This window comes from Hibiscus syriacus, unplaced genomic scaffold (assembly GCF_006381635.1).
Source record: "Hibiscus syriacus cultivar Baekdansim isolate YM2019G1 unplaced genomic scaffold, ASM638163v2 tig00116974_pilon, whole genome shotgun sequence".
Taxonomy (NCBI): Eukaryota; Viridiplantae; Streptophyta; class Magnoliopsida; order Malvales; family Malvaceae; genus Hibiscus; species Hibiscus syriacus.
In genome coordinates this window covers 425,311-452,301 of record NW_024063498.1, presented here as the reverse complement: position 1 = coordinate 452,301, position 26,991 = coordinate 425,311, and the positions used below count along the sequence as shown (strand labels likewise).

At 34.6% G+C, this 26,991-nt stretch overlaps 3 protein-coding genes and 1 pseudogene across 3 annotated transcripts; 2 read left to right on the top strand and 2 right to left on the bottom strand.

Annotated features, from left to right (window-relative positions):
- The first annotated feature begins 176 nt into the window (after window positions 1-176).
- On the top strand, window positions 177-2,724 carry LOC120192323 (putative transcription factor bHLH041). Its single transcript, XM_039195111.1, has 8 exons — window positions 177-289; window positions 370-477; window positions 553-658; window positions 753-767; window positions 850-912; window positions 995-1,633; window positions 1,733-2,140; window positions 2,656-2,724. The coding sequence occupies exons 1-8, from the start codon at window positions 177-179 to the stop codon at window positions 2,722-2,724; spliced, it is 1,521 nt and encodes a 506-aa protein (XP_039051042.1).
- A 6,671-nt stretch (window positions 2,725-9,395) lies between these two features.
- Window positions 9,396-12,292, bottom strand: LOC120192325 (nucleosome assembly protein 1;2-like). Its single transcript, XM_039195112.1, is given in 13 exon segments — window positions 9,396-9,801; window positions 9,885-9,899; window positions 10,011-10,079; window positions 10,082-10,220; window positions 10,332-10,375; window positions 10,464-10,641; window positions 10,751-10,935; window positions 11,021-11,082; window positions 11,182-11,272; window positions 11,354-11,446; window positions 11,781-11,870; window positions 11,961-12,004; window positions 12,096-12,292. Coding segments are annotated over 13 exon segments (1,125 nt in total). The 5' UTR covers window positions 12,145-12,292; the 3' UTR covers window positions 9,396-9,735.
- A 1,113-nt stretch (window positions 12,293-13,405) lies between these two features.
- Window positions 13,406-17,327, bottom strand: LOC120192326 (THO complex subunit 6-like). The gene is made up of 14 exons (XM_039195113.1): window positions 17,041-17,327; window positions 16,910-16,941; window positions 16,717-16,815; window positions 16,415-16,491; window positions 16,085-16,130; window positions 15,751-15,811; window positions 15,607-15,660; window positions 15,394-15,474; window positions 15,054-15,093; window positions 14,787-14,899; window positions 13,961-14,071; window positions 13,721-13,837; window positions 13,498-13,642; window positions 13,406-13,426 (listed from the first exon to the last, which is right to left on the bottom strand). Exons 1-13 carry the CDS (start codon window positions 17,233-17,235, stop codon window positions 13,553-13,555), a joined length of 1,116 nt encoding a protein of 371 aa, XP_039051044.1. The 5' UTR covers window positions 17,236-17,327; the 3' UTR covers window positions 13,406-13,426; window positions 13,498-13,552.
- Window positions 17,328-17,762: 435 nt separating this feature from the next.
- Window positions 17,763-21,325, top strand: LOC120192324 (annotated as a pseudogene).
- Window positions 21,326-26,991: the final 5,666 nt, after the last annotated feature.

The following is a 26,991-nucleotide window of genomic DNA, read 5'->3' as shown; positions in this document are numbered from 1 at the left end:
TCCCTCCGAGAGTTCATACACTTTCTTTCTTCATTTTTATTAATTGTCTGCTACTTTTCAAACCCTAGTGCTCTTAATTTAGCTTAATTTTGACTATTTTCCCATTGCCTTAAATGACGACTTCATTCAACAGATATCGATATGAAAGAGGATCCAAAAGGGATTGATTGTTAGCTATGGACGCTGTGTTCCAGCTCGATGATGTTTCAAGAACTGAGTATCTGCAGTTACTCATGCAGTCAACTGGCTGCACATACATTTGCCTTTGGTCTTACTCGGATCAAGCAAAGTACGTTCGTTTACCCTACACTTTGCGTTTATTTCTTTAGTTTTTATGATTTGGGGTCTCTTATGTGTTTGTTTTAGCAGCTGTTTAGTCGGTTTTGATGGATGTTATGCTCAAGAAAACACTCAGCCAGCTGCTTTGGGTCTCTTCATTCAGTATTGGCAATCAGTATTCCCTCTTGAAAATGATCGGTATGGCTGAAATTCTCTCTTTCTCTTTTAACATATTTGTTCTACTTAACGTATGTGTTGTTTGCATTACGGTAGCCTTGTTCCAGGTTTTGCCTTCATGAACAATTTGCCCTACATTGAACTAGGGGAATCCCATCTTCAAAATCAAGCATCCGACCAGACACAGCAATTGTTCTATCAGGTAAAACATTCATCAATGGAAAACATTGATGTTACTACATTTTTGTTTCTTTTCTGAACTAGAACTACTAACCTAATATCTTTCTTTATTGCAGGAAGCAGGAATTAAGGTTTGTTGTTCGCTTTGTTTGTCGAAACTCAAATCTGAGAAGGGTTTCTTTTTGTCTGTCATGTTATTTTGGCATGTTGCAGAGGGCTGCGTTCATGGGATGCAGGGCTGGGGAGATTGAGTTAGGCTCCTCCATTGTTGTTCAAGTAAGAAAGTTAATCGTTGTATATATATGTGTGTGTATGTATGTATTATTTGTCACTGAACTTTATTACATGTTCATAATAGCAAAACATGCAGATGGAGCTGGGAAGGTTTTTCCCAGAAGATTTTTCGAGGCAATTTTCTCATGTAGGGAATTCATTTCCTACTGACCCGAACCCAAACCGACCCTCATCATCTTCGTCTTCATTAAGGTCACTATCCACCGGTAGTCCGACACCAATCGAAACATCTATGTCTTCATTGCAACCAATGTCTTCTTCACCATTAATCGAGTATCCAAGCCAACAAACGATGCAGGCGTTAACTCAAATACAAAGCAACATTCAGTTTACCATGCTAGAAAGAGAAAATGCGGTCATAACCAGAGCAATACTCGCTGTTCTAACCTCTTCAACATCCACTGATCCTCCCCAAGAAACTCAAAACTCAACGTACAACATCCAACTAAACCCCAAAGCCACCGCGTTCGAACGTTATGTCCCGACGACAACACCGGCGAGGGCGAGTTCACGTGCCCAAAGTTTATTAAAACGAGTCATTTTGTTTTATAGGATGTTCACTTTTGTGAGAAGCGGTGGACAACCGATGCGAAGACGTCCCATCGGAAACCAATTGCACCGTATGATGTCGGAACGGAGAAGGCGAGAGAGGCTCAATGAACATATCAATGCATTACATTCTCTTCTTCCTCTTGGCACCAAGGTACCATATAAATATATATATATATATATATTTCATTGTTCCAAAATTTACTTAATTGAGTATCAATAATGAATTAATATTATGCTTCATGACATGTAGACAGACAAAGCATCGGTGCTCACTAGCTCTAAGGCGTACTTGACTTCATTGAAAGCTAAAATTGCTGAGCTTAGTAGGCAAAACCAGCTATTACAAGCTCGGCTCTTGCCTGCTGCTACAGAAGGTAGTGGTTTGTCGAATGAGATGTCAACTGTTCGACGTATACCCGTATCCGAATCGAAGGAGAGGTTAAATGTTCAACTTATACCTGTTCCCGAGTCGACGTCCGAGCAACGGATCGTCGACATGAGAATCGGTATTAGGGGAGAGTGGCCGATAGAGAATATCTTAATGCGGCTGCTAGAATTCTTGAAGGATACGAATGTGAGCTTGGTGTCCATTGAAGCCAACACCCAGATATCAGAACTAGGCTCGGTTAATCATGTCAACTTGAGACTGAGAATTGAGGTATGCAAATCAAGACTTTTCAATGATTTATCTGCTTGAGAAAAATTTGTATTTGAGTGATGAAATAGATGGTATAACCAGTAACCAAATGGAGAAAATAAAAAACCCAACCCTAATATTTGGACCATTTATAGTTTATAAATTTAAAAACTGTATAGAATTCTATTTTTTATTTAATTTATATGTAATTTTTATTTTTATAACATAAAGTCCGGTATTTTCTATTTTATATAGTGAAAATAACTTTGAGATATTATATAAAAATTATTTAAAAAAATAATTTTATTAGAAATATTTATGAAAAAATAATAAGAGCCGAAACTATTTTATTTTAATTTTTGGGGGCATAATACTTATGTTAATATTAAGATTTTAATGATTTTGATATAAGTAATTCAAAAAAATTAATATTATAATATTTTTCATGATGGAAAATACTAGGATGAAAAAAATATTGACAACTAAAGTTTGATGTATGATAATTATTAAAAATATGAATTCTTTTTCATTTGTAGGGCGATGAGTGGGATGGAAGCTCCTTCGAGGAAGCAGTGAGAAGAGTACTTGCTGACATGGCACAGTGATTTTCAATAATTATTATTTTTTTTAAAAATAATTTAAGATAATATTTAGGTCACTAGATAAATTCATATATATTATTCTTTTATAAAAGATAATTATTATTTTGACAGGGAAATATGAATTATATATATTAGCAAATCAATTAGCTATTGAATACCACTAAATCAATTACCACCAACCATTCCTTAATTGAAAAGGGTTTGTAGAGAGAGAGAGAGAGAGAGAGACGGCGCTTTTGACTAAAATTTTGTTTACAAAGAAAATTCAGCTGTGCCCTTACTTCATCCAGCTGACTTGTGTTTTTTTACCACTCAGTGGATCCCATTTCTACTGTACTTTTCCCTTTTACAGTAACAAAATGAATCATTTTATCCCGGCAGTATATGTTGAAAATTCAAATGCCAAGTTGCCCACTTGGCCAACCTTTCAAACAATTCGGTGCTTTCGGTGCAAAGCAACCGAAAATGTTTATTTTTGGGTAATGGTAAAATTATAACTTTAATACTTTAAGATATTTATATGATTAGTCTTTAAGCTTTAACTATAAATATTCTATCACATTTAACTTCAAAATCATCTCAAATCATTCTAGCTTTCTCTCAATACTAGAGAATTTAGAGAGTTTCTTGAGAGTTATTTTCTCCTTTTTATCAAGAGAGAATTATCATTGTTTTCTCCTTAGTAGATCGAGAGAAGTTGTAATTCCTATTTTCTCATAGTGAAATTCTTCTATCATTACTCGTAGTTTTTACCATATATTATTTAGAGGTTTTCACGTAAAATTTATGTCTTTTTTATCTTTATTTTTATTTTCTCAAATTATCAGTTGCGATTTTGCTCTATTCGGTAGCCGTATTCCGCAACAATTGGCATCAGAGCTAGATTTGACTATGTAATATCTATTTATTGTTTTTGTGGTTGCGACCAAAAGGTGGATCCTCCGACATAAGAAAGTAAGAAGATATTACCCATTCTTTGAAAGTTCCATAGAACTATTCACGATAGTGAAATAGTTGGAGATATCCATAATAGAAGATATGACAACGAAAATTGATATTGAAAAGTTCAATGGAAGAAATTTCTCATTGTAGAAATTGAAGATGAAGGCCATCTTGAGGAAAAACGGTTGTCTACCAGCTATCAGTGAAAGACTGGTAGATTTCACAGATGACAACAAATGGATTGAAATGGACGGGAATACTATGACAAACTTTCATTTAGCATTAGCAGATGAAGTATTATCAAGCATCGAGGAGAAGAAGACAGCTAAGGAGATATGGGATCATCTCACCAAATTGTACGAGGGCATATCGTTGCACAATAAAATTTTCATTAAGAGGAAATTGTACACTCTCCGGATGTCAGAATCTACTTCAGTGACGGAGCACTTAAACACGCTGAACATTTTATTTTCTCAGCTTACATTCTTAAGATGTACAATAGGAGAACAAGAACATGCTGAACTTCTACTTCAAAGTCTACCTGATTCGTATGATCAACTCATCATCAACTTGACAAACAATAATGTCACTAGTCTAGTCTTCGACGGTGTTGCAGTTTTTGTTCTACAAGAAGAAAATTGGTGCAAGAACAAGGAAGACAAACAAGTAAATCTGCAACAAGCAGAAGCATTGACAACGATGAGAGAGAGATCAACAGAACGTGGCCAAAGTAGCAGTCACAAACATGATAGATCAAAGTCGAGGAGCAAGAAGAATTTAAAGTGTTATAACTGTGGAAAGAATGGTCACTTGAAGAAGGATGTTGGAGTCTAAATAAAAACTCCAATCCACAAGGCAATATCGCAAACACTTCAGATGATGGAGATGCTCTATGTTGTGAAGCGTCAACCACCGTGGAAGGTAGAAAGAGATTTGTCGATATATGGCTCATTGATTCAGGAGCAACATATCACATGACCTCAAGAAGAGAATGGTTCCATCATTATGAACCTGTCTCAGGAGGATCTGTGTATAGTTGTAATGATCATGTCTTAGAGATCGTTGGCGTTGGAACCATCAAATTGAAGATGTGTGATGGAACAATTAAAGTTGTTCGAGATGTGCGGCACGTGAAAGGCCTGAAGAAAAATTTATTATCCTACGGATTGTTGGATAATATTAAGCAAGATTGAAACACAGAAAGAAATCATGAAGGTGTTCCGTGGAGTGCTTGTGGTGATGAAAGGCGAAAAGATAGCTGCAAACTTATACATGCTGAAGGGAGAGACTTTACTAGAAGTATAAGCCTTTATTGCCTCATGTAGTTCAGATTCTGCAATGCTATGGCATCAGAAACTTGGACATATGTCAAAACAAGGAATGAAAGTCCTTGTGGAGCAAAAGCTACTTTCAGGCTTAACAAATATATAACTTACTTTGTGTGAGCATTGCATAACAAGTAAGCAGCACCGGCTGAAATTCAACACATCAAATTCTAGAGGCAAAAGTGTTCTAGAATTGGTTCACTCTGATGTATGACAAGCACCAGTTACATCCCTAGGCGGAGCAAAGTACTTTGTCTCATTTATTGATGACTACTCTAGGAGATGTTGGGTGTACCCTATTAAGAAGAAGTTGGATTTGTTTTCCACTTTCAAAAACTTCAAAGAGCGAGTGGAACTTGATTCTGGAAATAAGATCAAGTGTTTCAGAACAAATAATGGAGGAGAATACACAAGTGAAAAATTTGATGACTTTTGCAGGAAAGAAGGCATCAAAAGATAGTTCACAGTGGCGAACACTCCTCAACAAAATGGAGTGGCAAAGTGGATGACCAGAACCTTGTTAGAAAGAACAAGAACAATATTAAGGGCTACAGGTCTAGAAAAATTATTTTGGGCAGAAGCAGTCAATACCGCCTGTTATTTGGTGAATAGAGCTTCATCAACTGTAATAGAGCTTAAGACACCAATGGAGATGTGGACTGGTAAACCAGCTGATTATTCAAACCTCCATGTATTTGGAAGTATTATGTACGTGATGTACAACTCCCAAGAAATTTCAAAGTTAGATCCAAAATCCAGGATATACAAATTCTTGGGGTATGTTGATGGAGTAAAGGGGTATGCAAATTCTTTGTAGAAGATAAACTACAAAGAAAAGAAGATGAGGATAGCGCTGAAAAGTCAGAGACTACACAGATACATGTGGAAAAGGAGTTGGAACAAGGAGATTCTTCTGAAGCAGAACCAGCACATGATGAACAAGAACCATAGAGTTCTGAAGCTCTAACAACTCGTCAATCAGATCGTGTGAGAAGACGTCCCAATTGACACTCATATTATGTTATAGAAGGAAATATTGCATACTGCCTTTTAACAGATGACGGTGAGCCATCAACGTATCAGGAGGTAATAAACAGCTCAGATGATTCACTGTGGATGATAGCAATGCAGGAAGAAATTGAAGCCCTTCATAAAAATAATACATGGGACCTTGTGTCACTACCACAAGGAAGGAAGCCTATTGGTAACAAATGGGTCTTCAAAATCAAGCGAAATAGTGACGATCAAGTTGAGAGGTATCGTGCAAGACTGGTGGTCAAATGATATGCTCAAAAAGAAGGTATCGATTTCAATGAAATATTTTCTCATGTGGTTCGACTAACAACAGTTCGAGTAGTTTTGGCAATGTGTGCTACATTGAACTTACATCTAGAGCAGCTAGATGTTAAAACAACTTATCTTCATAGAAATCTTGAAGAAGAGATTTATATGCTCCAGCCTAAGGTTTTGAAGAAGAAGAAAAGAAGAACTTGGTTTGCAGGTTGAACAAATCTCTGTACGGTCTAAAGCAGGCGCCAACGTGTTGATATAAGAGATTTGATTCCTTCATTATGTGCCTTGGATACAACAGACTTAATGTAGAACCTTGTGCTTATTTCAAAAGGTCTGGTGATAACGATTTTGTTATGTTGCTGTTGTATGTGGATGACATGTTGGTTGCAGGACCCAACAAAGATCATATTAAAGAATTGAAGGCACAACTGGCTAGAGAGTTTGAAATAAAGGACTTGGGATCATCAAACAAGATTCTAGGGATGCAAATTCACCGAGACAGAAGTAATAGGAAGATTTGACTTTCACAAAAGAATTATTTGAAGAAGATTTTGTCATGATTCAACATGTAAGAGTGTAAGCTAATTTTTACCCCTATTCATATTAACTTCAAATTATCCTCCAATATGAGTCCTAGCAATGAAGAAGAGATGATGGAGATGTCTTAAGTACCGTATGCATCAGCAGTGTGACGTTTAATGTTCGCTATGATATGCACAAGACCAGACATTGCACAAGCAGTGGGAGTGGTTAGTCGGTACATGGAGAATCCAGGCAAAGAGCATTGGAATACAATGAAGAGGATTCTGAGATATATCAAAGGGACCTCAAATGTTGCATTATGTTACGGAGGGTCAAATTTACTTATCAATGGGTATGTTGATTCTTACTTTGCAGGGGATTTGGATAAAAACAAATCTACTACAGGATATGTGTTTAAAATTGATGATGGAGCTGTAAGCTGAGTTTTAAAATTGCAGTTAGTTGTGGCTACATCCACAACATAAGCAGAATATGTAGCAGCTACACAAGCCAATAAAGAAGCAATTTAGTTGAAGATGATATTGGAGGAGCTTGGGCACAATCAAGAGTATGACTCTCTGTTTTGTGATAGTCAAAGTGCCTTGCATCTAGCAAGGAATCCAACATTTTATTCAAGAACAAAACACATACGAGTTCATTACCATTTCATTCGTGAAAAGGTGGAAGAAGTGACGGTAGATATACAGAAGATCCATACTAAAGACAACATAGCAGATTTCATGACGAAGGCGATCAATGCTGATAAATTTACATGGTGTCGATCCTCTTGTGGCCTGTCAAAAACGCAAGCAACATGAAAGTACAAGGTAGAAAGAATGGTGTGAAGATATGATTGTTTCAATCAAATCTTCAAGTGGGAGATTGTTGAAAATTCAAATGCTAAGTTGGTCACTTGGCCAACCTTTCAGACAATTCGGTGCTTTCGGTGCAAAGCAACTGAAAATACTGATTTTTGGGCAATGACAAAATTGTAACTTTAGTCATTGTACTTTAAGATATTTACAAGATTAGTCCTTAAGCTTCAACTATAAATACCCTATCCCATTTAGCTTCAAAACCATCCCAAATCATTCTAACTTTCTCCTAATACTAGAGAATTTAGAGAGTTTCTTGAGAGTTGTTTTCTCCTTTTTATCAAGAAAGAATTATCATTTTTTCTCCTTGGTAGATCGAGAGAAGTTGTAATTCCTATTTTCTCATAGTGAAATTCTTCTACCGTTGCCCGTGGTTTTTACCCTATATTATTTAGGGGTTTTCTACGTAAAATTTGTATTTTTTATCTTCATTTTTATTTTATCAAATTATCATTTTCGATTTTGCTCTATCCGATAGTCGTATTCCGCAACAGTATACATAAATTATGGATTTGAACCTTTAATCTTCACCTTAACTAGGAGTAAAATGTTGCTATGAGTCACAAGATTTTCAAAACCTTCAACCAACTGCAAAAACTTGCTTAGCAAAATGACTGATCCAACAGAAGAACCAACAACTATGGTTACAGAAGATTTCATATGGTACGTGACAACTTCTCGTAGCATTAAATTACAATCGTAACACAATGTAACGTCGCATCGTAAGATTTTTTTAGGATTATCGTAATTGGACCTGTAATTTATATGTATAGTTACCTTTAAGAAATAAATCACGCCCGCAACCGTAATTTAATACTATACCTTCTTCACTAGTCAGGAAAGCAGTCGAGTAGCTTTTACTCGTCTCTTCAAGAGCACTCCCATGGAGTTTCTTGCCATTGAAACTGAAGAAAGCACCAGACTTCTAACAAGAAGCACCTAAGCGGGATAAGAGGAAATGTAGATAAGGAGAAGAAAGCTTATTCCACGAGTCATGAACAACACAAAGCACATTCTAACAACAGCATTTATCAGGTCAAAAGAAGCCACATAATAGATTCTTTTCCAAAACAACTTGTAATATGATCCATCTTTCTTGGACATATTCTCATCGCAGGAATCCGATTTGGATATACCCAAACACAATTTCTATTATATTTTGTAACTTGCAGGCATTACCTGATCCATATTAGACGACTGTGGACTCCATGAAACCCATTTCGAAATTGGAATTTGAGTTTGAAAGAAGCAAATTATAAGAAGATGGTAATTTCTTGTTTCGATGCCCTCTTTTATTTGGTGAGCGGCGGCAAATTTTAATACTCCAATTTAAAAATTAAATTGATAATTTATTTTTAACTTAAAGATAAATTTACAAATTAACCCACATCAACCAAAACCTAATTAGATATCACGTTGACCAAAGAAAAAAAAATTAAAATAAACATTTATGGACAAAAATGGCCATAGCGTACCCAATAAGAATTGCAAAATATAAACATCTACAATTTTTGAAATAAAATTGAAGTATATTTCTTAAAATATATATTTATCATTACAAAGATAGATGAATGAAAATGTGATTTTTTCATAATTCAGTTTTCAAAAGTTGCTTCTCGAAAGCACCAAAAAGCAGATTACATTATGAAACTACATGAACAGCAAGTGATAGTTTCTTATTTTAAATAACTAGATTTAGCCCCCTATCAAAGAGAAATTAAAAAATAACTGTAATCAGACTGGCCATTAAATAATTGATAAAAGTCTACCACAAGAAGAACACTGAGGCAGGACATATAATCCAGAGTTTCTGGAAACATTCTTCAAAAAACAAAAATACCAACACATCTGAGACTTACCATTACTAGAAACAAACCACAAAGGGTAAACGAAGGATTCTTCAAACCAATCTATGTTCCTGGCATAACATGAAAAATGTAAAAATAAATAACCATCAAAACTGCAAACCCTCCCTTGCCCCTTTTCTTCTAACTGTGACATCTTATAGAACACGCTTCGAACTTCGACACTCATCTGTGGATAGCAGCCATCATATTCTACTGCTGCTTGCATTCTGGAGGCCTCTCACCTTGCTGCCCATCTCCATGTGTTTTTGCCCCCTTCTGCAGTACACAACAAAGATAATCAGGTATAGATTTCAATACTTGCCAAAAAGGAGATCTAAATGATATCAAATGGGTGTTACCTTCTGAGAAGAGGACTACAGCAATATTTCGTGGAGTTCAACAAGAAACAAGAAAAATTAGCATCGCTTGATTTGAAAGATAAATTCAGCAGACGGTATAACACACGAAAGTTTTCCATCTCATACCTTCCTTTTGGTCTTAGTTCCTTCATCCTCATCCTCATCATCTTCCTCCTCATCACCCTCTTCCTCATCATCTCATCATCATCTTCATCAATATCATCGTCTTCGTTATCATCATCATCATCATCATCTATATCAAGATCATCACCCTGAATAGCTTCTCCTGTAAACCAGGACACAGCGTGTGGAATAATCTTGTCTCGAATAGTTGACCTGCAAAAAGAATCAGATTAACATTGTTTAACGGCGTCTCATTAAAAGCATGAAGGGGAGTTCAAACCGAGAACAAGCCAATGATTAGAATTAGCTGAAAAGGTAACACACCCGATGTCATAATCTTGCTCCATTTGATTTTGCAGCTCCTCAGCCTGTGCAAGAAAGTAAAAAACCATTAGAATAGCAGAAGTTATTAATCAATCACCAACGTTTATATAGATGCAGCGTGGTTGGGCATACTGTATCTTCATCAATGTCTTCATCATCATCAGGAACTTGAGGAGGATTGAAGAAGTTGAAGAAGCTTTCACATTCTTCCGTTTTGGTAATTGGCTTGGCATTCTTTGATCCCTTCTTAGGCTTCTTTTTAAGAAGCTTTTGCGTCAAGCATTTTCCAGGATACCATTCAATTTCCGTCCTACATATTAGGGGAAAAAAGTTATAGTAAAATAAAATAAGAAACCTGATAATCTTGGATACCAAATAATCCAATAAGAGATTTTTAAAAAAGGGGTAATGTTATTTACCCAATGGCTTTCTCTAGAATAGGTTCATCCTCATCAATCATGTGATACGTCTTTGTCAAGACAGAATTCTTGAAATAAGGGTTGGTATCGAAGTAGAACTCAAGCTTGAATCCTTTAGGTTCATCTACCCTAAACCACTTAATATCTTTGAGATATTTGAGAGCTCCCTCGTCACGCTCCGTAATCTGATTACAAGCACAATATGTAAAAATGAGCAGGTATTTCCAACCCAAAAAGGTCACTATGACAAGAAGTATAACTGCAACTCACCTCATCGGCAAGCACTTCATTGTTCTTCATTGCAATAAGCCAAAAGTCAGGAACCCCTTTCTCTGCATGAAGCATAATTTCTTAAATATCATCCACATGGAAAGAAAAAGCTGTTATAGAGAGGGGAAAAAAGAGGGGAGGGGCAATGAATAAGATCAAACCTTCAGCATCTTTGTCCTCTCCTTGGTCTTCCATGGCTGCTTCATTTTTTGTTCCTTCAACTTCAGCAACACCATTCACAATATCATATCGCTACAAAAAGAATGATAATAGGTCACAAAAAACAAAAGTAACCCAATGAACCAAAACGGAAGCAAGTTTCAAAAGGCAAACCTTGGCATATAGGGGTTGATATAGTTTCTGATATTTTGCTTCAAGTGCTGCTCTTTCTTCAAAAAACTTAGCCTCCAATTCATCGTGTTGGCTCTGTAAAAAAAAGGCCAAGGAAAATAAAAAAATGGCAGTCCACTTCCAACCATATACAGCTAAAAAAAATAGAAATTAGATTACAAAAATATAATCCATCTAGATGTGAATGGAAAGTAGCTGCAAAGCGTGAAAATGGAACGTTCTTCAGTACCAAAGTAAATCCAATCAAAACTTGAATAAGATTATGTTAAAAAATCAGCACATTGACACTAAAGTTTATTAGCAATAAATGTAAATCCAACCTCAAATTCCATTAATATGAAGAAAATAAGTGATATCATAGTAACACTTAGCAAAACAGCACATGAAAGCTTGACAGGATAGAACATGCCTGGATCTCTCTAAGAACATCCACACGCTTCCTGACAATCGGTGACAAGCTCTCCATGATATCGTCCCCAGCAAGATTTTGAAGCTTATTCTGCAAAGCTAAAACATCAAAAACTAAGAACAGAAGAACAGGTTGAAAAATAAACAAAGAAACCAAAAAACAATTCCAGAAGCCACCGACTTTGAGAGCGTTAACAAGACCAGCTCGAGCATCCTCGTTAAGAGCTGCAACCAAAAATAGAAACAAAAACAGTGAGGGAAGCGATAACAGTGAAGCGGTGGAGGTGAAAGATTAAGAACAGCAAGGGAATACTACCATCACCGAGACCGGACATGTTGAAATTAATCCCGTCGTTGTTGCTCATTATGAAGAAATTGATTCAAGGAGAAAGAAACAAGGTTGATTTTAGTAAGAAAAGAGGAATCTAAAACCCTAGATACGAGAAAAGGGGGAGAAGAGGGATTTTTAAAGGGGAGGTTTGGGTGAGTGAGAGAGGCGTGTCGTTACCAAATCCTGTCTCCTTACCTTATGAAGACTTAAATATTTATATATAAAAATTTATAATATTAATAAATTTTAAAATATTTCAATTTTATAATTTGATAATTAAATGTCATTTGAAAAATAAATTTATTTTATTTAAAATGTATGGAAAAGCTTTTTTTTTTTTTGAAATATTTTAAGAAAGGTAATGTACAAGACTTTTTTTACCACCTGATGAGTTATGTGTTGAAGACTATTTATGTTTAATAATTTTCGGTCATTATAATAAATTAAAAACTTACTTTTAATAAAGTATTCAATTGAAATTACATTATTAGAGACGTTATCTAAAAAAATAATATTCATTAACCTATAACTATTACAATATTTTTAAATATTATTATAATAAATTTTTAATTTAATGGATGTCACTCACTCTTAATATAAATTTATACTTTAGTAATAATTCACTTATAATTATTATAGAATTTTAAAAAATATGTTTAACAATTTTTATAACTGAATGGATGTCACAAAACTTATTTTGCGAAAGAGAAATTATAAATTTTTGTATTCAAAAAATGAAAAAGAAATTATATAATTTTCCATTTAGCATTTTTATTTTCTATGTATAAAATGATAAAAGTTTAGATAATATTTTTGTTTTCACTAATGGAAAATCTATAAATGGTGAGTGCCAAAAAGTAAATTTGAGATATGCTTATCATAGTATCAACAAATTACTATATAACGTTATTGTTAAAGACTTGTTACCATAAATTGAAATACAAATATTTTGTGATAAATTATATTTTTAGCTATTCATCTATTCTTGTGTTTTTATTTTGATTAATAATTCTTCTTCGTTAATGTCATGATCATCCACCAATTTAACTATTGACTTAACAAAAATATTGATTTGATATAATATAATAATAATTTTAATCCATAAATTGCATACATTATCTTAATTCAAAAATAATTCAGTAAATTTTTAATATTTTAAAATTTTATCAATTTGATCACTTTGTATACTATATTATTTACTAATAAATAATGAAATATTTAATTAAGTAATAATAATAATAAGCCAAAAATTCTGGAATGGTAAAAACATGAATTGCAAGCACATAATCAAATTTCACGAAAATTTATCATACAAACGAGTTGGAAAACCATTTAAATTAAAGAAAGTTAAAATAAAAACCATTATGATGAAAGACTTGCATCAAAGTATAGCTATTACCGCGTCGTTACAGGTTACGTCTCCGATTTCATTACAGTGACTCTCAAACACAATGGCTACGGAAGGTGCACAAATGGCTTCCGAACTGTGATATCACATCTACAATACCCCCATAACCACCTATTGCAGTAACCTGACCAGGAAAAAATGTTGATCACAATGTGAAAAACCCATTAACACATAAACAGAAAACAAGGAGACTGGAACATACACCAGATGGGTGCAAAGAGACCGAAAATGCTGATTGAGGAGCACATTGTATCTGTGATAGAATAGTTCCATTCATATCGAAACGGTTTAGTACAGGGTCTGCACCAACAGCTAATATCTGAAATAGCAGCATAATCAATATTAACTATTGTTAGGTGGAAATAACAGATGAACAAGTCTAAGAACAATATTAGGTGTGTTGGCCTGCTTGAGAAGGACCAACTTCCTTCCTTCCTCTCACTTGATGGTTATCGAACACTGCATCTTGTATAGTTGCACCACTGGATATACTCGAAATGCACTCAGCAGCAGTGAGGTTCCAGACTGACAAATTTCGGCCGTTACCACAGGCCTGTGCAGTTCAAATCTTGATTAAAACATGTCCACTTGAGGATCACAGATAGAAATCAATATAGTTGAAAGGAATTTGAAAGATCTTTCACCAAGTCTTTGCTTGGTTGAGTGGAAAAATGGAAGGATGGATGGAAGGAGAGAGTAGAAAAGTGGGAAGAAAAATTCTGTTGCGTGTGCTTGGTAGGATAGAAAAGTGATGGAAAAAAAAATTGAGAAAGGTGATCATTTTCCATCCTCATGTGCAGGAAAAAAAACCACTCCAATTTGGAAGGAAAAGATGAGAGATAATGTGAGAGAGGTGAGTTAGTTCAAAATATCTAATTTTCGAAGCTTAATTTTCTTTCCTATCATGTTTTCAACTCTACCAAGCAATGAATTTTCCATCCTTCCTACCAAGCACACCAATGCAATGAAAAATAATAATTTTTCATCTTTCTATTTTTCTACCCCTTTAATTGTCCATCCTTCTTTCTTTCCTCTCTACTAAGCAAAGCCTAAGAGCTCCAAAGACCCCACAATAAAAATGTATGCAGCAGACTTCATTTGCTGAAATCTAAGAGAATAATGTAACCCAGTTCTAAGATGGTTAAACCTGCAGTTAAGATGCCTTTCTTAACTTAATGTAAGGCTATATATCTTCAATGGGGTTAGCATTATCATAGTATGATATTTTTTACTAAAGAACAATATAAAAACTTTCACCAAGGTCTTACCAACCAGCTCTCACTTGCATCGAGAGCAATGCAACTAACACAAGTTGATAACCCCTTCAACTTTTTGTCCTTTAGTGGGCCAATTACTTTAGTGCACTTTCCACTTTTGCAATCTATGTAAAATCCATATAATAAATAGTAAGGTTACAATAGGTGACAGCACTGTGTTAAGATGAAGCTAGGATAGAATAAGACAGAGTACGCTAACAAAAATGTAACAAGAAATTAGCTCTCTATAGCACTTGAAAATAAGAACAACGATGTTACCCCATATTCGCGCAGTCCCATCCTCTGATCCAGTTATAATCTGAAAAAGAACAAAGATGATAGATTAAGAAGTTTTCTCAGTGACTCAAAGTCTCTATTCTCAACCTTAGATGCATGGATGCAACAATCAGCATAAAGCATAAACCAGCAGCACAACAGAAGCTCCTTTTATGAGTAAAATGAATAAAATGTCGACCCAAAAAGTTCAGTCTTCATGATAAAAGGAAACCCAACTGAAGCTAAAAAGGGTTAAGCTGTGGCACTAAGGATAACTAGCTTCGCTGTCTGAAGGCCAAATTAAATTAACAACCAAAATAAATAATCATGAAGAGAGGTTGACCTGACTGGAAGAGGCACGAACTAGTACACAATGCAAATAGTCTTTGTGTCCCTTAAAAACCATTTTGATTTCACCTTTCTCCTGAAAATCCCCAACAGAAATGGAACTTAAATGTGTGTATATATATATATATATATATATAATGAAAAAGGAAAATATTAAAAACCACCTCTCAGAGAAAACATGAATAGGTTCATTTGAACAAAAACATACCACATCCCAGCAATATGCACAAGAATCACCAGCAGCAGAAAAGATGGATCCCCCCTGTTTTAGCAGAGAGTGCAAAGAAGAAATAAAATCATAAAACATAATTTTCCATAAATATAAGCAAATGCAGGGAAGGTGTTTAAAAACCTGAGGATCAACAGCAATGGCATTATTCTCAGGAATTGGAGAGAGAGCCCCCCATGGACCTCTGAGAACAGCAATTAGAATGTTACCACCAAGAGAGGGGGAGTTAAGTTGATTAGAAAGAATAGAACAAAACAATAACAAGAAATTTCTATTCGGTGATCTAATTATTTTCCAAATCAAAAATAATTTTTAGACTCAAGAGGCAGCAGCCCCTATTAACACAAGAGTTAAAGGAGCAAATGGAATGAGAATCTATGCTTAACTATTGATGGAGGAGTCAAAGGGTATGCATTAAAACACACAAGAGCATCTACTATAAACTCTGATTACGCACCTATCTTGGGGATTGATCAAATCAAGCACTGGCTTCATATGATTTCCTGCAAAACATCAAAACTAAATTGGAAAATTATGACCCCAGAGGAGCATTTGAATGACAGGACAATACCAATTGGGTCTCTGCTTGTCTGAGTGTCAAAGACGAAGAATAGAAAAACAGATGGCCAACATTTAAAACTCAAAGAAAGATTCAAGCCAGTACAAAACAGAAAGATAATGACACAAAGTTCATCCCCTTCCCCATTGAGTTCATGCATTATGTATTAGTCTCAGATAATCACTATCTTGTTTAAAAAAAAAAGTATACAGTTTCAAAATCCGGTACCTTGAAAGGTAATAGGCACCTCTGATTCAGTAAATTCCTTCCACCTCCATCCTTTAATTTTACCGTCATCACCACAACTGCAAAAATAGGTCCATACTATAATTCATATTTATCAAGCGTTCACCAGCCAATAGTGACGAGTTCAAGTCAATCTTAGTTAAGTTAATGAACAATGTCAAGATTCAGCTTGAGCTTCACATAAGCTCAACCATGCTAAACAAAACAATTTTCTATTTTTAATGTACACAATTAAACGCAAATAAGAAATGGAAAAAAAATAATTGCATAATATTGAACTACACCTTAATAACAAGGAATCTTCACCGTTGCCGTAGAATTTCACATCATAGGCAGGTCCATCATGTCCTTCGAGGAATCCTTCCGGTTCAGCCGGTAACAACCTATCATACATTATCACTTATACTTCTCACTCAAATTGGAAACAGTAATCACTCAATTAATTTAACACTGAACCGATATAGACAGTCATTTTACCGTTGAGCCCTAGCACCGCAGAAACCAATCGGCTGCAAACAAAGGCGAAATTCAACTGAGAATCATTTCTACCTTTCAATTAAATTCTTTTTTCGTTTCTTCATTGGATGAAATGAAAAAAGAAGACTCACGTGTTTGGAGACGCAAGAGGAAATGGAGTAAGAAGCTATCGAACCATCGCTAGAGGCGACGACGACACATTCCGGGTTAGGGTTCAAGGAAGGAGCCCAAACGGTTCGGAATACGGTTCGGGTTTGGATCTCTCTTTCCCTTAATATGCTCTCCCTGTACGCTTCTTCGTCCCAGTTTGTAGCGTCCCCGCACATTCTCCTTTGATTAGAATCTTTATCGGGTTTGGATCGCCTGTGGAGCTCCGAGCAGCTCTGCCTTTGGTTAACTTTACTGACAATACCAGAGCCTGAAGGAGACAGCAGGAGGAAAAGTCATAGTTGATGCTTTTAAACGGCGTCGCTTTTATGTCGTAGCCTCTAAACGGGCTAAGGGCCCAAGATTATTTTGGGCCTTCGGTGGTTAAAAGCAAAGGAAACGATGTCGTTTTAGTGATAAATCTAAAGGTCAAATTCTGTAGAAAGTCCCTGCTCTATATGTTATTGAGGAATTTAATCTCTTTATTGTGATTTGATCTTTTGTAATTCCTAGTTTCAATTTCTGTAATGTCAAGGATAAATAATACATATCCAACTATTTTAAAAAAAATTAATTCACTTGGTAACTAACAATAAAATATTGAAAATAATATTTTTGAAATCTAAAATTAGAAATCATCAAATAAAATAGAAAGATCATATTTGACAGAATTGCATAGTACAGGGACTTTTTATACAATTTTACCTAACAAAAATAGAATGTTTCCGTCAACGTCACTGCGCGAGTGTAACCATTCACCAAGATCAAAGAGTTTCGGCATTTTCAAAGCCGCTGTCTTGGAGAAAACCCTAAAGATTCCCCTTTTGCCTAAATAAATCCGAGAAAATAAAGGAAAATTATAATTTCTCTAATTATTTGGCTTTGCAGATCTGATTTTATATATTTTTCTCTTCTCGAAATCTCCCCACATTCCCTCGATTCAGATTCAGCTGAAGTTTTGTCCTTTGAAACCGTGTAAGTTGTGTATTTCTCGTAATCATTTCAACTATCTCACATATCTATTTTTCAGTGTTTTGAAAATCGAACAGGTCGGTTCAATTGATTTAACCGAAAATCGTTGTCTAGTCTGGTTCAATCTATGCTGGTTGAATCGTTACTAGTGAATTGGCCGGAACCGCTGAATCGTTCGAATCGAACCGGCTGAAAACCAGAAAAAACGCCTATTTTATTTTATTTAAAAAAAATTAAACCAAACGACGTCGTTTGTTAAACGAGCCAAGTCAAACTCGAGTATTGCTGAGCTCGACTCAAACTTGAAAACTTTAAAAGTAAGCTCAACTCGACTCAAACTTAGGGGTGTAAACGAGCCGAGTCGAGCTCGAGTATTGCTGAGCTCGATTCGACTCGAAAACTCTGAAATTGAGCTCGACTCGACTCGAAAACTCGCGAGCTTAAAATTTTCAAGCTCGACTCGAACTCGAAATCTTGAACTGAAGCTCGTGAGCAGCTCGAAAAGGCTCAAAATGAAGAAAAAATTCTTAAACTTAACTCGATTGAAGTATCAAACTCGAACTCGAACCTGAACCTTAAATGCATGAAAATCTTAATGTATTCTCTTCAAAAAAATCAATACATAAATATTAATATTTTTTATAATTTTTTTTTAAAAATATAATCTTATATATTATATTTTCGAGCTGCTCACGAACTTTTCGAGTTGAGTATCAAGTAGCTCGTTTCGGCTCGTTAAGAATTCGAGTCGAGCTCGAGCCGAGTCCATTCGATCCGAGTATTTATCGAGCCTTGATCGAGCCGATCTCGAGTAGCCCACGATCTGTCTCGTCTCATTTACAGCCCTACTCAAACTCACGAGCTAAAAATTATCAAGTTCAACTCGAACTCGAAATATAATATTGAAACTTGAACTCAAAAAGGTTTGAACTCAAAAAAAAATTAGAAACTCGATTGAAGCCTAAAATTCAAGCTTAATTGAAGTAAACGAATAGTTCACTCAATGCTCACCAAAAGTCTTTATGATTTTGAATGTCAAATTACCTCTATTATTTATAGAAGTTAGTTGGGATGCTCTTCTATGTTTCTTAGCCATTTGGGATTGTTTTGTTCTCATATTTTTACTCTTTAGACTTTTGGGATGCTCTTCTATGTTTTTTTAGCCATGTGGGATTGTTTTTTAAAAAAAAAATTAAATCAAACAATATCATTTTGTTATGATTTTTTAGCTCCAAATTTATTTTTTAATTATAGTTATATAATTATATTTCTTATTTAATATGTTTTACCTTAAATATTATGTTGTAGTTAATTTGAATCATTTTGTTTCACTTGATTTTATGGTTTTTAACTTATATATGTTATGACTTGCTTTGAATATGACTTGTGATATAAAAAATTATATTTTTTATTAAATATTTTTGGTATTTTTATTTAATTTTTAAAATAATTATGACGTCGTCCGGTTCTTCCGACCGGTCGGACCGGTTCGACCGGTTGAACCAGTGAACCGATAACATGATCAGTTCGCTAACCGGTTCGCTAACCGGTCCGATTCTGAAAACCATGTTATTTTCTCGTTGTATTGCAATTGAGCAATTCTTTTGTGAATGTCTTTGCTATATGAATTCATTTGATTGTAAAAATCTGAATTGATTTACAGCTAAATGTTTTCACTAGTTGCTGTGCTGTTTGTGCTCTATTTTTAACTTGGACCTTTATTAAATTTGTTCTATAAAATCAGGTATATATTGAGAAAATAACTGAGACATTCAAACCATCTTCTGGGTATATTAGAAGTTGCTGAAATTAATTAATTCCCTGAAATGACCGATAACCATTCACCACCCGGGTCTCCCAAAGTAAACCCAGATAATACATCTGAGGCTAACCCATTGCCTAAAGATGATAGCTCACTCGAAAACATAGTTCGAAGGTTTCAGGACTCCATGTCCTTATCCAAGAGACACAAGTTTTGGGAAACCCAACCTGTTGGTCAATTTAAGGATGTTGGGGACACGAGTTTACCTGAAGGCCCGATCGAGCTGCCGACCCCATTGTCTGAAGTCAAACAGGAACCTTATAACCTTCCGAGTCAATATGAATGGACGACCTGTGATATGGATTCCGAAGAGACTTGTAATGAGGTTTATAATCTTTTGAAGAACAATTATGTCGAGGATGATGAGAATGTGTTTAGGTTCAACTATTCCAGGGAGTTTCTCAGGTGGGCTTTGCGTCCTCCTGGTTATTACAAGAGCTGGCATATTGGGGTCCGTGCCAAGATGTCGAAGAAGCTTGTTGCCTATGTTACTGGTGTCCCTGCCAGAATAAGGGTTCGTGATGAAGTTGTGAAGATGGCGGAGATCAACTTCTTATGTGTTCATAAGAAGCTGAGATCAAAGAGGTTGGCACCAGTGATGATTAAGGAGGCTACTAGGAGAGTTTATTTGGAGAACATTTGGCAAGCAGCTTATACAGCCGGAGTTGTTCTTCCAACACCAATTACTACTTGCCAGTACTGGCATGTGGCATAGGTCGCTGAACCCCAAGAAGCTTATTGATGTTGGCTTTTCTTGACTTAGGCCTAGGATGACCATGAGCCGGACCATTAAACTCTACAAGTTACCTGATCAACCTGTCACCCCTGGATTCAGAAAAATGGAGCTTCGTGATGTACCTGCTGTCGCTAGATTGCTTAGACAATACTTGAGCCAATTTGTTGTTTGTCCGGATTTTGACGAGAACGATGTGGAGCATTGGCTTCTTCCTACTGAAGATGTCATCGACAGTTACGTGGTTGAGAGCCCTAAGACGCATGACATAACCGACTTCTGCAGTTTCTACACTCTTCCCTCGTCCATTCTTGGCAACCAGAACTATTCGATTTTGAAAGCTGCCTACTCTTACTACAATGTCCCCACCAAGACTCCACTGCTTCAGCTGATGAACGATGCACTTATTGTTGCTAAAAAGAAGGATTTCGATGTTTTCAATGCACTGGATGCCATGCATAACGAGTCTTTCCTCAAAGAATTAAAATTCGGACCAGGTGATGGACAACTCCACTACTACCTGTATAATTATAGGATACGAAACGCCTTGAGACCATCGGAGCTAGGTCTTGTACTCTTATAGGTTGGTATGTTTCAGCTTTAGTCCTGCAGTCAGGTCTGGATTTCATCATATTTCTTGTTCCACTGCATCCACAGCCAAGTATCTGGTTTGCAGTGCATGAAAGATCAGCCTTTATTGTGTTGGCAAAGGCAGTGTTGTTCCATAGACACCAATAATGTTGAGATTGCATGTGGTTTGTTTCTTAGTTTCTACAATGCTCTCTCTGTTTTCAATTGCTTAATATACTTGTCCCCGTCGTTCACTTGATTAATTCCTTTCAGGATTTTATTAGTCTATCTTGTAATGAAACGTTTGCATGGTCAACGTGTATTTATTCAGAATCTTTTTTAACTATTGATAACTTGTATACACTCGGCATATATAGCCACTCAGGCGAAGATCTCTAGGGAGAACAACATTTACGTTAACTATTGAAGTTATTTGATGGGTTCTATTCAAATGCTTTTTTGGTCGTGTCAAACTGGTTACCGACATTACTAAATCTGTTCCAGGATGAGTCTATATAATATTTGAATATAGATTAGTCGATTAATAGGTTTAATATGTGGCTCATGTCCGAATTCAAATATTGTAAGTATCTCATTAATTGATGATATCAGGATGTTTCTCTCAATTTAAATTTTTTATAATGATTCTCTCAATTTAATATGTTTTATTTATAATGTTGGGATTTAAATTTTTAATATTATTTAATAGATTTAACATCTCATCATGTTAGACCAATTAATTGACGAATTTAACTAAATAATAAGATTTATTAAAAATATTAATTCAATCTTGATCTAAACTTTAGAATAAAAAACTTGAGAGAAAAAGGAAAATTTCAAATTTCCCAACAAAATTTCTAAGTAAAAAATAATTGTATCAAATTGAGTTGTATAAAAAACTTTAGAATTAAAATATACAGAGATGTCTTAAAAAACTTAAAACTTAGTTACCTAAAAGGGTAAAATATAGTAATGGTCACTGAACTTTTCTAAAACTTTCATTTAGATCCCCCAACTTTTAAAACTTGCAATACAGTCTCCCAACATTTAGTCCGTTTGCAATATGGTCTCCCAACATTTATTCTGTTTGCAATATGGTCCCCGACCGTTTGACACCGTTACACTGCTGTTAGTACGTTTGCAATATGGTCACTAAACTTTTCAGGCGCTTGCATTTAGGTCCCCCAACTTTTAAAACTTGCAACACAATCCTAAATTTCATTTTAAACCCTAAATTCCTTTTCGATCTCGAATTTACTTTTTCGCTTCTCTCTTCTCATTTCCAGCAAAACTTTTTAGTCGGGGATGCATGAGAAATTCTAATCTAACTTTGAACTATGTGTAGGTGTTGACTTGAATAAGTGTCTATTGAGAGAAGACCATCGGGACCATCAACGATTCAAGGTGTAATGTTAGATACATGTCATCTCAGGTGAAACATAGATGTTCGATGAAATGCTTGTGAGAAAAAAATGGGGTTAGAAATGCAGAGTTGACAAATACTATTAAGATGAACTAAGTATCATTGTTGAAAGTCACCAAAAAAGCTGGAATTATTTTGTATAAATGGCATATAATAATTTTTTCGTTTAATCCTTGTGCTTAAAGATTTTCCAACCGATAATCAAATATAATGAAATTCCAAGCAACACATTCACTTCTTAGTCTCTTTCACAACTCGAAAGGCATCATGACAGGGTCAAGTAGCTGCTCCAAATATATTACCCTGTCATAATGCCTTTCGAGTTGTGTGCATACAGAATTGTCTTCTAAAGCTATAATTCAATACAATTCAACTGTAAAATTTTCAAAACATGTAAAAAAATTTAATTTGTTCACGATATATCAGTCTCATAATCAACATAAACTTATTAAAAAGAATATGAGTTCACAGGACGCCGAAAACCACAAGTCAGATCAATACAATTCCAGTAAACTAGTACCAGCAGTCTCTCGGATTGAGCCTGGCGATTTCACTATGTCGACACTCACAACCAATTCCATGATTTAAAGAAAAACCAAACAAGAAGATAAAAAAAAATTAGGCTAGGACCCTATTTCACTTCTATTCTGATGGACTAAATATCTTTTATAAGGAATACTAAAATTTTTGATTAAGAAGAAAGAAAGAAAATTAGATGGTTTTGGTTCAAAACTCTCACAACCAATTCCATGATTTAAAGAAAAACCAAACAAGAAGATAAAAAAAAATTAGGCTAGGACCCTATTTCACTTCTATTCTGATGGACTAAATATCTTTTATAAGGAATACTAAAATTTTTGATTAAGAAGAAAGAAAGAAAATTAGATGGTTTTGGTTCAAAACTAACACTGAATATCCAGATCATTGACATACAGTTCCAAAAACATAAAAATTTCAACAAAAAAACACACAATGCGAGCTGAAAATGAGAAAGTACGAAAGAGGAAAAGCTCACTTCCGGATAGCCCAAAAAAGAAAATAAATATCTTCGTGTAAGTGAGGGGAGAGGCTAAGAAATAAACGCAAACAATGTTGTGTTCCAACAATTCTTCCTCCATTTTTTCTTTGTAAATAAAAAGCTGAAAGATAGAGCACTGCTTGGGTTTACAATTTTACATGGCGGAAAATTGAAGAACAAAAACCAAACGAGAGGTGAATGCGTTGTTTGAGATTTCATTATATTTGATCATCTGTTGGAAAATCTTTAAGCATAAGGATTAAACGAAGAAAATTTTATATGCCATTTATACAAAATAATTCCAGCTTTGTTGGTGACTTTCAACAATGATACTTAGTTCATCTTAGTAGTATTTGTCAACTTTGTATTTCTAACCCCTCTTTTTCTCACAAGCATTTCATCGAACATCTATGCTTCACTTGAGATGACATGTATCTAACACCTTGAATCGTTGATGGTCCCGATAGTCCCTTGGTCGGATCTTCTCTAAATGAACCCTTATTCAAGTCAACACCTCTACATAATTCAAAGTTAGATTAGAATTTCCCATGTATCCCGACTGAAAAGTTACGCAAAAAATAAGAAGAGAGAATCGAAAAAGGAAATTCGAGATCGAAAAAGGAAATTCGAGATCGAAAAAGTCCCAAAATCAGGGTCAGTAACTAAATTGCAAATTTTGAAAATTATGTGCTCAATTTTGAAACAAGTTAAAAGTTTAATGACTTAAATAGGAATATTTCAGTATTAGATTAGATGGTATTTATGGAAAGTTTGAATGGGTATAATGGTAATTTGATAAGAAAGAATTTTTTTTCCTCCTTTATATAGGATATAACACCTGGAAATAAAGAGAGATTTCCAGAGTTCTCTTCTTCTCCTTTCTTCTTCACGTATGGAAGCTAAGAGCAAAGGTAAGATTTCTTGTTGGTTGATATTTAGCTGAATTTAAGATTTGGTTATGATGTTTAGATGATAGAAAAGTTTAAGGAAGGCTTAAGTTAGCTTTTAAACAAAGAATGAGAGAGTTATGAGAGATTAAAGATTTGGAGTTTTTGAATGAAATTTTGGAAAAGAGTTGATAAGTAGAATTTGAAGTTAAATTTGACTTGTCAATAGTTGAATTAAGAGATTTGGAATGATAGAATTGGATTTAGAACATATAGAAAATTTGGTATGATTCTTGAATGCTATGTGGTGGAATGGATTTTCAAGTTAAAGAGGTATTGAATGAGTAGTAATGAGTTTAAGCATGTATTTGTAAGTTAAGAATAAGAAAGGGGATGATATATGCAGTAATTGAGCTGAAATGAAGTAATTTTCGGAATGAAAATGTGATTTTTGGGTTAGGGGTATCGGTACCCATTCAACAGGTATCGATACCCTCTCAAACAAAAAATTACAGAATGCAATGAGGGTACCGATACCCTAAGGAAGGTATCGATACCCCCTAAAGAAAGAAGTGAATTATAGTTCAATAAATTAGTTTAAGTTATTAGCATCAAATTATAAGGTTTAGGCTTCTGATAATCTTCTTGGAAATTATATTTATGTAGATATTGAGCCTAAACAAGTTCCGGAACATTTGGCAAGTAAGAACGATCAAGGGAAAGATAAGAGATCAAATTAACTAGTGAGGCCAGGTGAGTGCATATTACTGTAATATATGATGTTTAATGGAAATAAGACTTGTGACAAGTCTATTTCCGATAGTAAAATACATGAATTCATAGATAGAAATATGTATTTGTTATGGTTCCTATGTGTGCATGGGTAGATATGGTGACATGTTATTGTGTATGTTGTATGATTTATGTACAAATATATGTTGGTGCGATAAGTCATGTGGAATAGTACAAAGGATCTATATGATTATATAAGAACATGAAATAAGTTATATAATAGGGACATAAGGAGTTGTATGAACATATGATAGGTGAACATATAGGTTGCATACTATATGTGATCAATTATAAGAATCATTATAATAGAATTATATGACTAAATGAGAAGTGATATGAGTTAAATAAGATTAGATTATAGAATAATATGAGAACAGTGTATTAGTGAGAAGACTTGAGTATCAATGATGATACCAAACTATAAGATAAAAGATATAAGGAATATTTTAGATTTATATACATGTGTGATAATATGGAAAAATGAACTAAATTCAATTATATTGAACCCTATGAGTATAAGTATATGTGATATGTGACATATAAATATGACATCATATGAAAATAAGTAATGTGTTTACATGATCACAAGACATGAGATATACGAAAGAGAAAGTATATGTGATACGTGAAAGTGAATCATATGTCTATATGAATATGGGAAAGGATATGAAAGAGAATGCCCATGTTATGTGAAATGAGAGCTAGAGGTATAGTTGGCATGCCAAGAGTCGAGGGTTACCTATGTTCTTCGGGATATATGGACAGGATTACCTATGTCATTCGAGACATATGAACAGGTTACATATGTTCTTCAGAACATATGGGCAGTGGTCCTTAGGGACGTATGCATAGGTCATTCGGGACAAATTTCACATGCCCCTAATGGGACCCCATACAACTCATACGAGTTGTGGTGACAACATAGTGCACAACCTCAATAGACTCACATATCTATAGTTCTCACATTGGTACATGGGCTAATAAAGAGATAACTCTGAATACAATGTATGCAATATGTACATATATGATGTGTAATATGAATTGTATGATATGATAAATATATGTGTTATGGGTTATTGTATCTGTTATATGATATACATGAATATATGTTAATGTATATGTAAATAAGTATAAATAACTTATATAAGATATAGAATATGAACATAAGAGATCATATGAACAAGAGATAAGAGATATGAAGGGTGATATTATAGGAGCATGATAAAACATAAATGATATATATATAATTGTTACATGAAAAGTATATGAGTGATATGATTTGATAGGAGGTGTATAAATGATAATTACATGATTATAAAATAAAAGGAATTAATAATAATATGATAATAGTAAGAATGGAGATAATTACATACAGATGTGGAATTGATGTATGAACGAATATATGTTTGTGTATGATATGATAGTAGTAGTTGATCGTGCATTATTACATGTTAAAGTTTACATTACATGTTATTCGCCTCACTAAGTCATCTACTTAGCGTGTGAATGTTTCATACGTAGGTTCCGAAAAGCAAGAAGAGAAACTATGAGGAGCAAGACATGTCATACTCTCCTTTCCACATATCAGATCAGAAATGTAAATTGAGTATATGTATTTTGTTATATAGAGTGTAGTTGGCATGTAGTCAAAAGATTTATATTGTATAAGCTCTGATATGTTTTGTAAAACAATTTGTTTATAATAAATGAAAAGTAAT

What these genes read in the sequence shown, in the direction of transcription:
- LOC120192323 (XM_039195111.1), top strand. Translation starts at nt 177, where the DNA reads ATGGACGCTGTGTTCCAGCTCGATGATGTTTCAAGAACTGAGTATCTG. An exon ending in TTCCCTCTTGAAAATGATCG is followed by an intron (nt 478 to 552) that starts GTATGGCTGAAA and finishes GCATTACGGTAG; the next exon opens with CCTTGTTCCAGGTTTTGCCT. An exon ending in GCTCCTCCATTGTTGTTCAA is followed by an intron (nt 913 to 994) that starts GTAAGAAAGTTA and finishes TGTTCATAATAG; the next exon opens with CAAAACATGCAGATGGAGCT.
- LOC120192326 (XM_039195113.1), bottom strand. Translation starts at nt 17,235, where the DNA reads ATGTGCGGGGACGCTACAAACTGGGACGAAGAAGCGTACAGGGAGAGC. An exon ending in CCTCTTGCGTCTCCAAACAC is followed by an intron (nt 16,942 to 17,040) that starts GTGAGTCTTCTT and finishes CTTTGTTTGCAG; the next exon opens with CCGATTGGTTTCTGCGGTGC. An exon ending in CAGTGTTCGATAACCATCAA is followed by an intron (nt 13,838 to 13,960) that starts GTGAGAGGAAGG and finishes CTGCTATTTCAG; the next exon opens with ATATTAGCTGTTGGTGCAGA.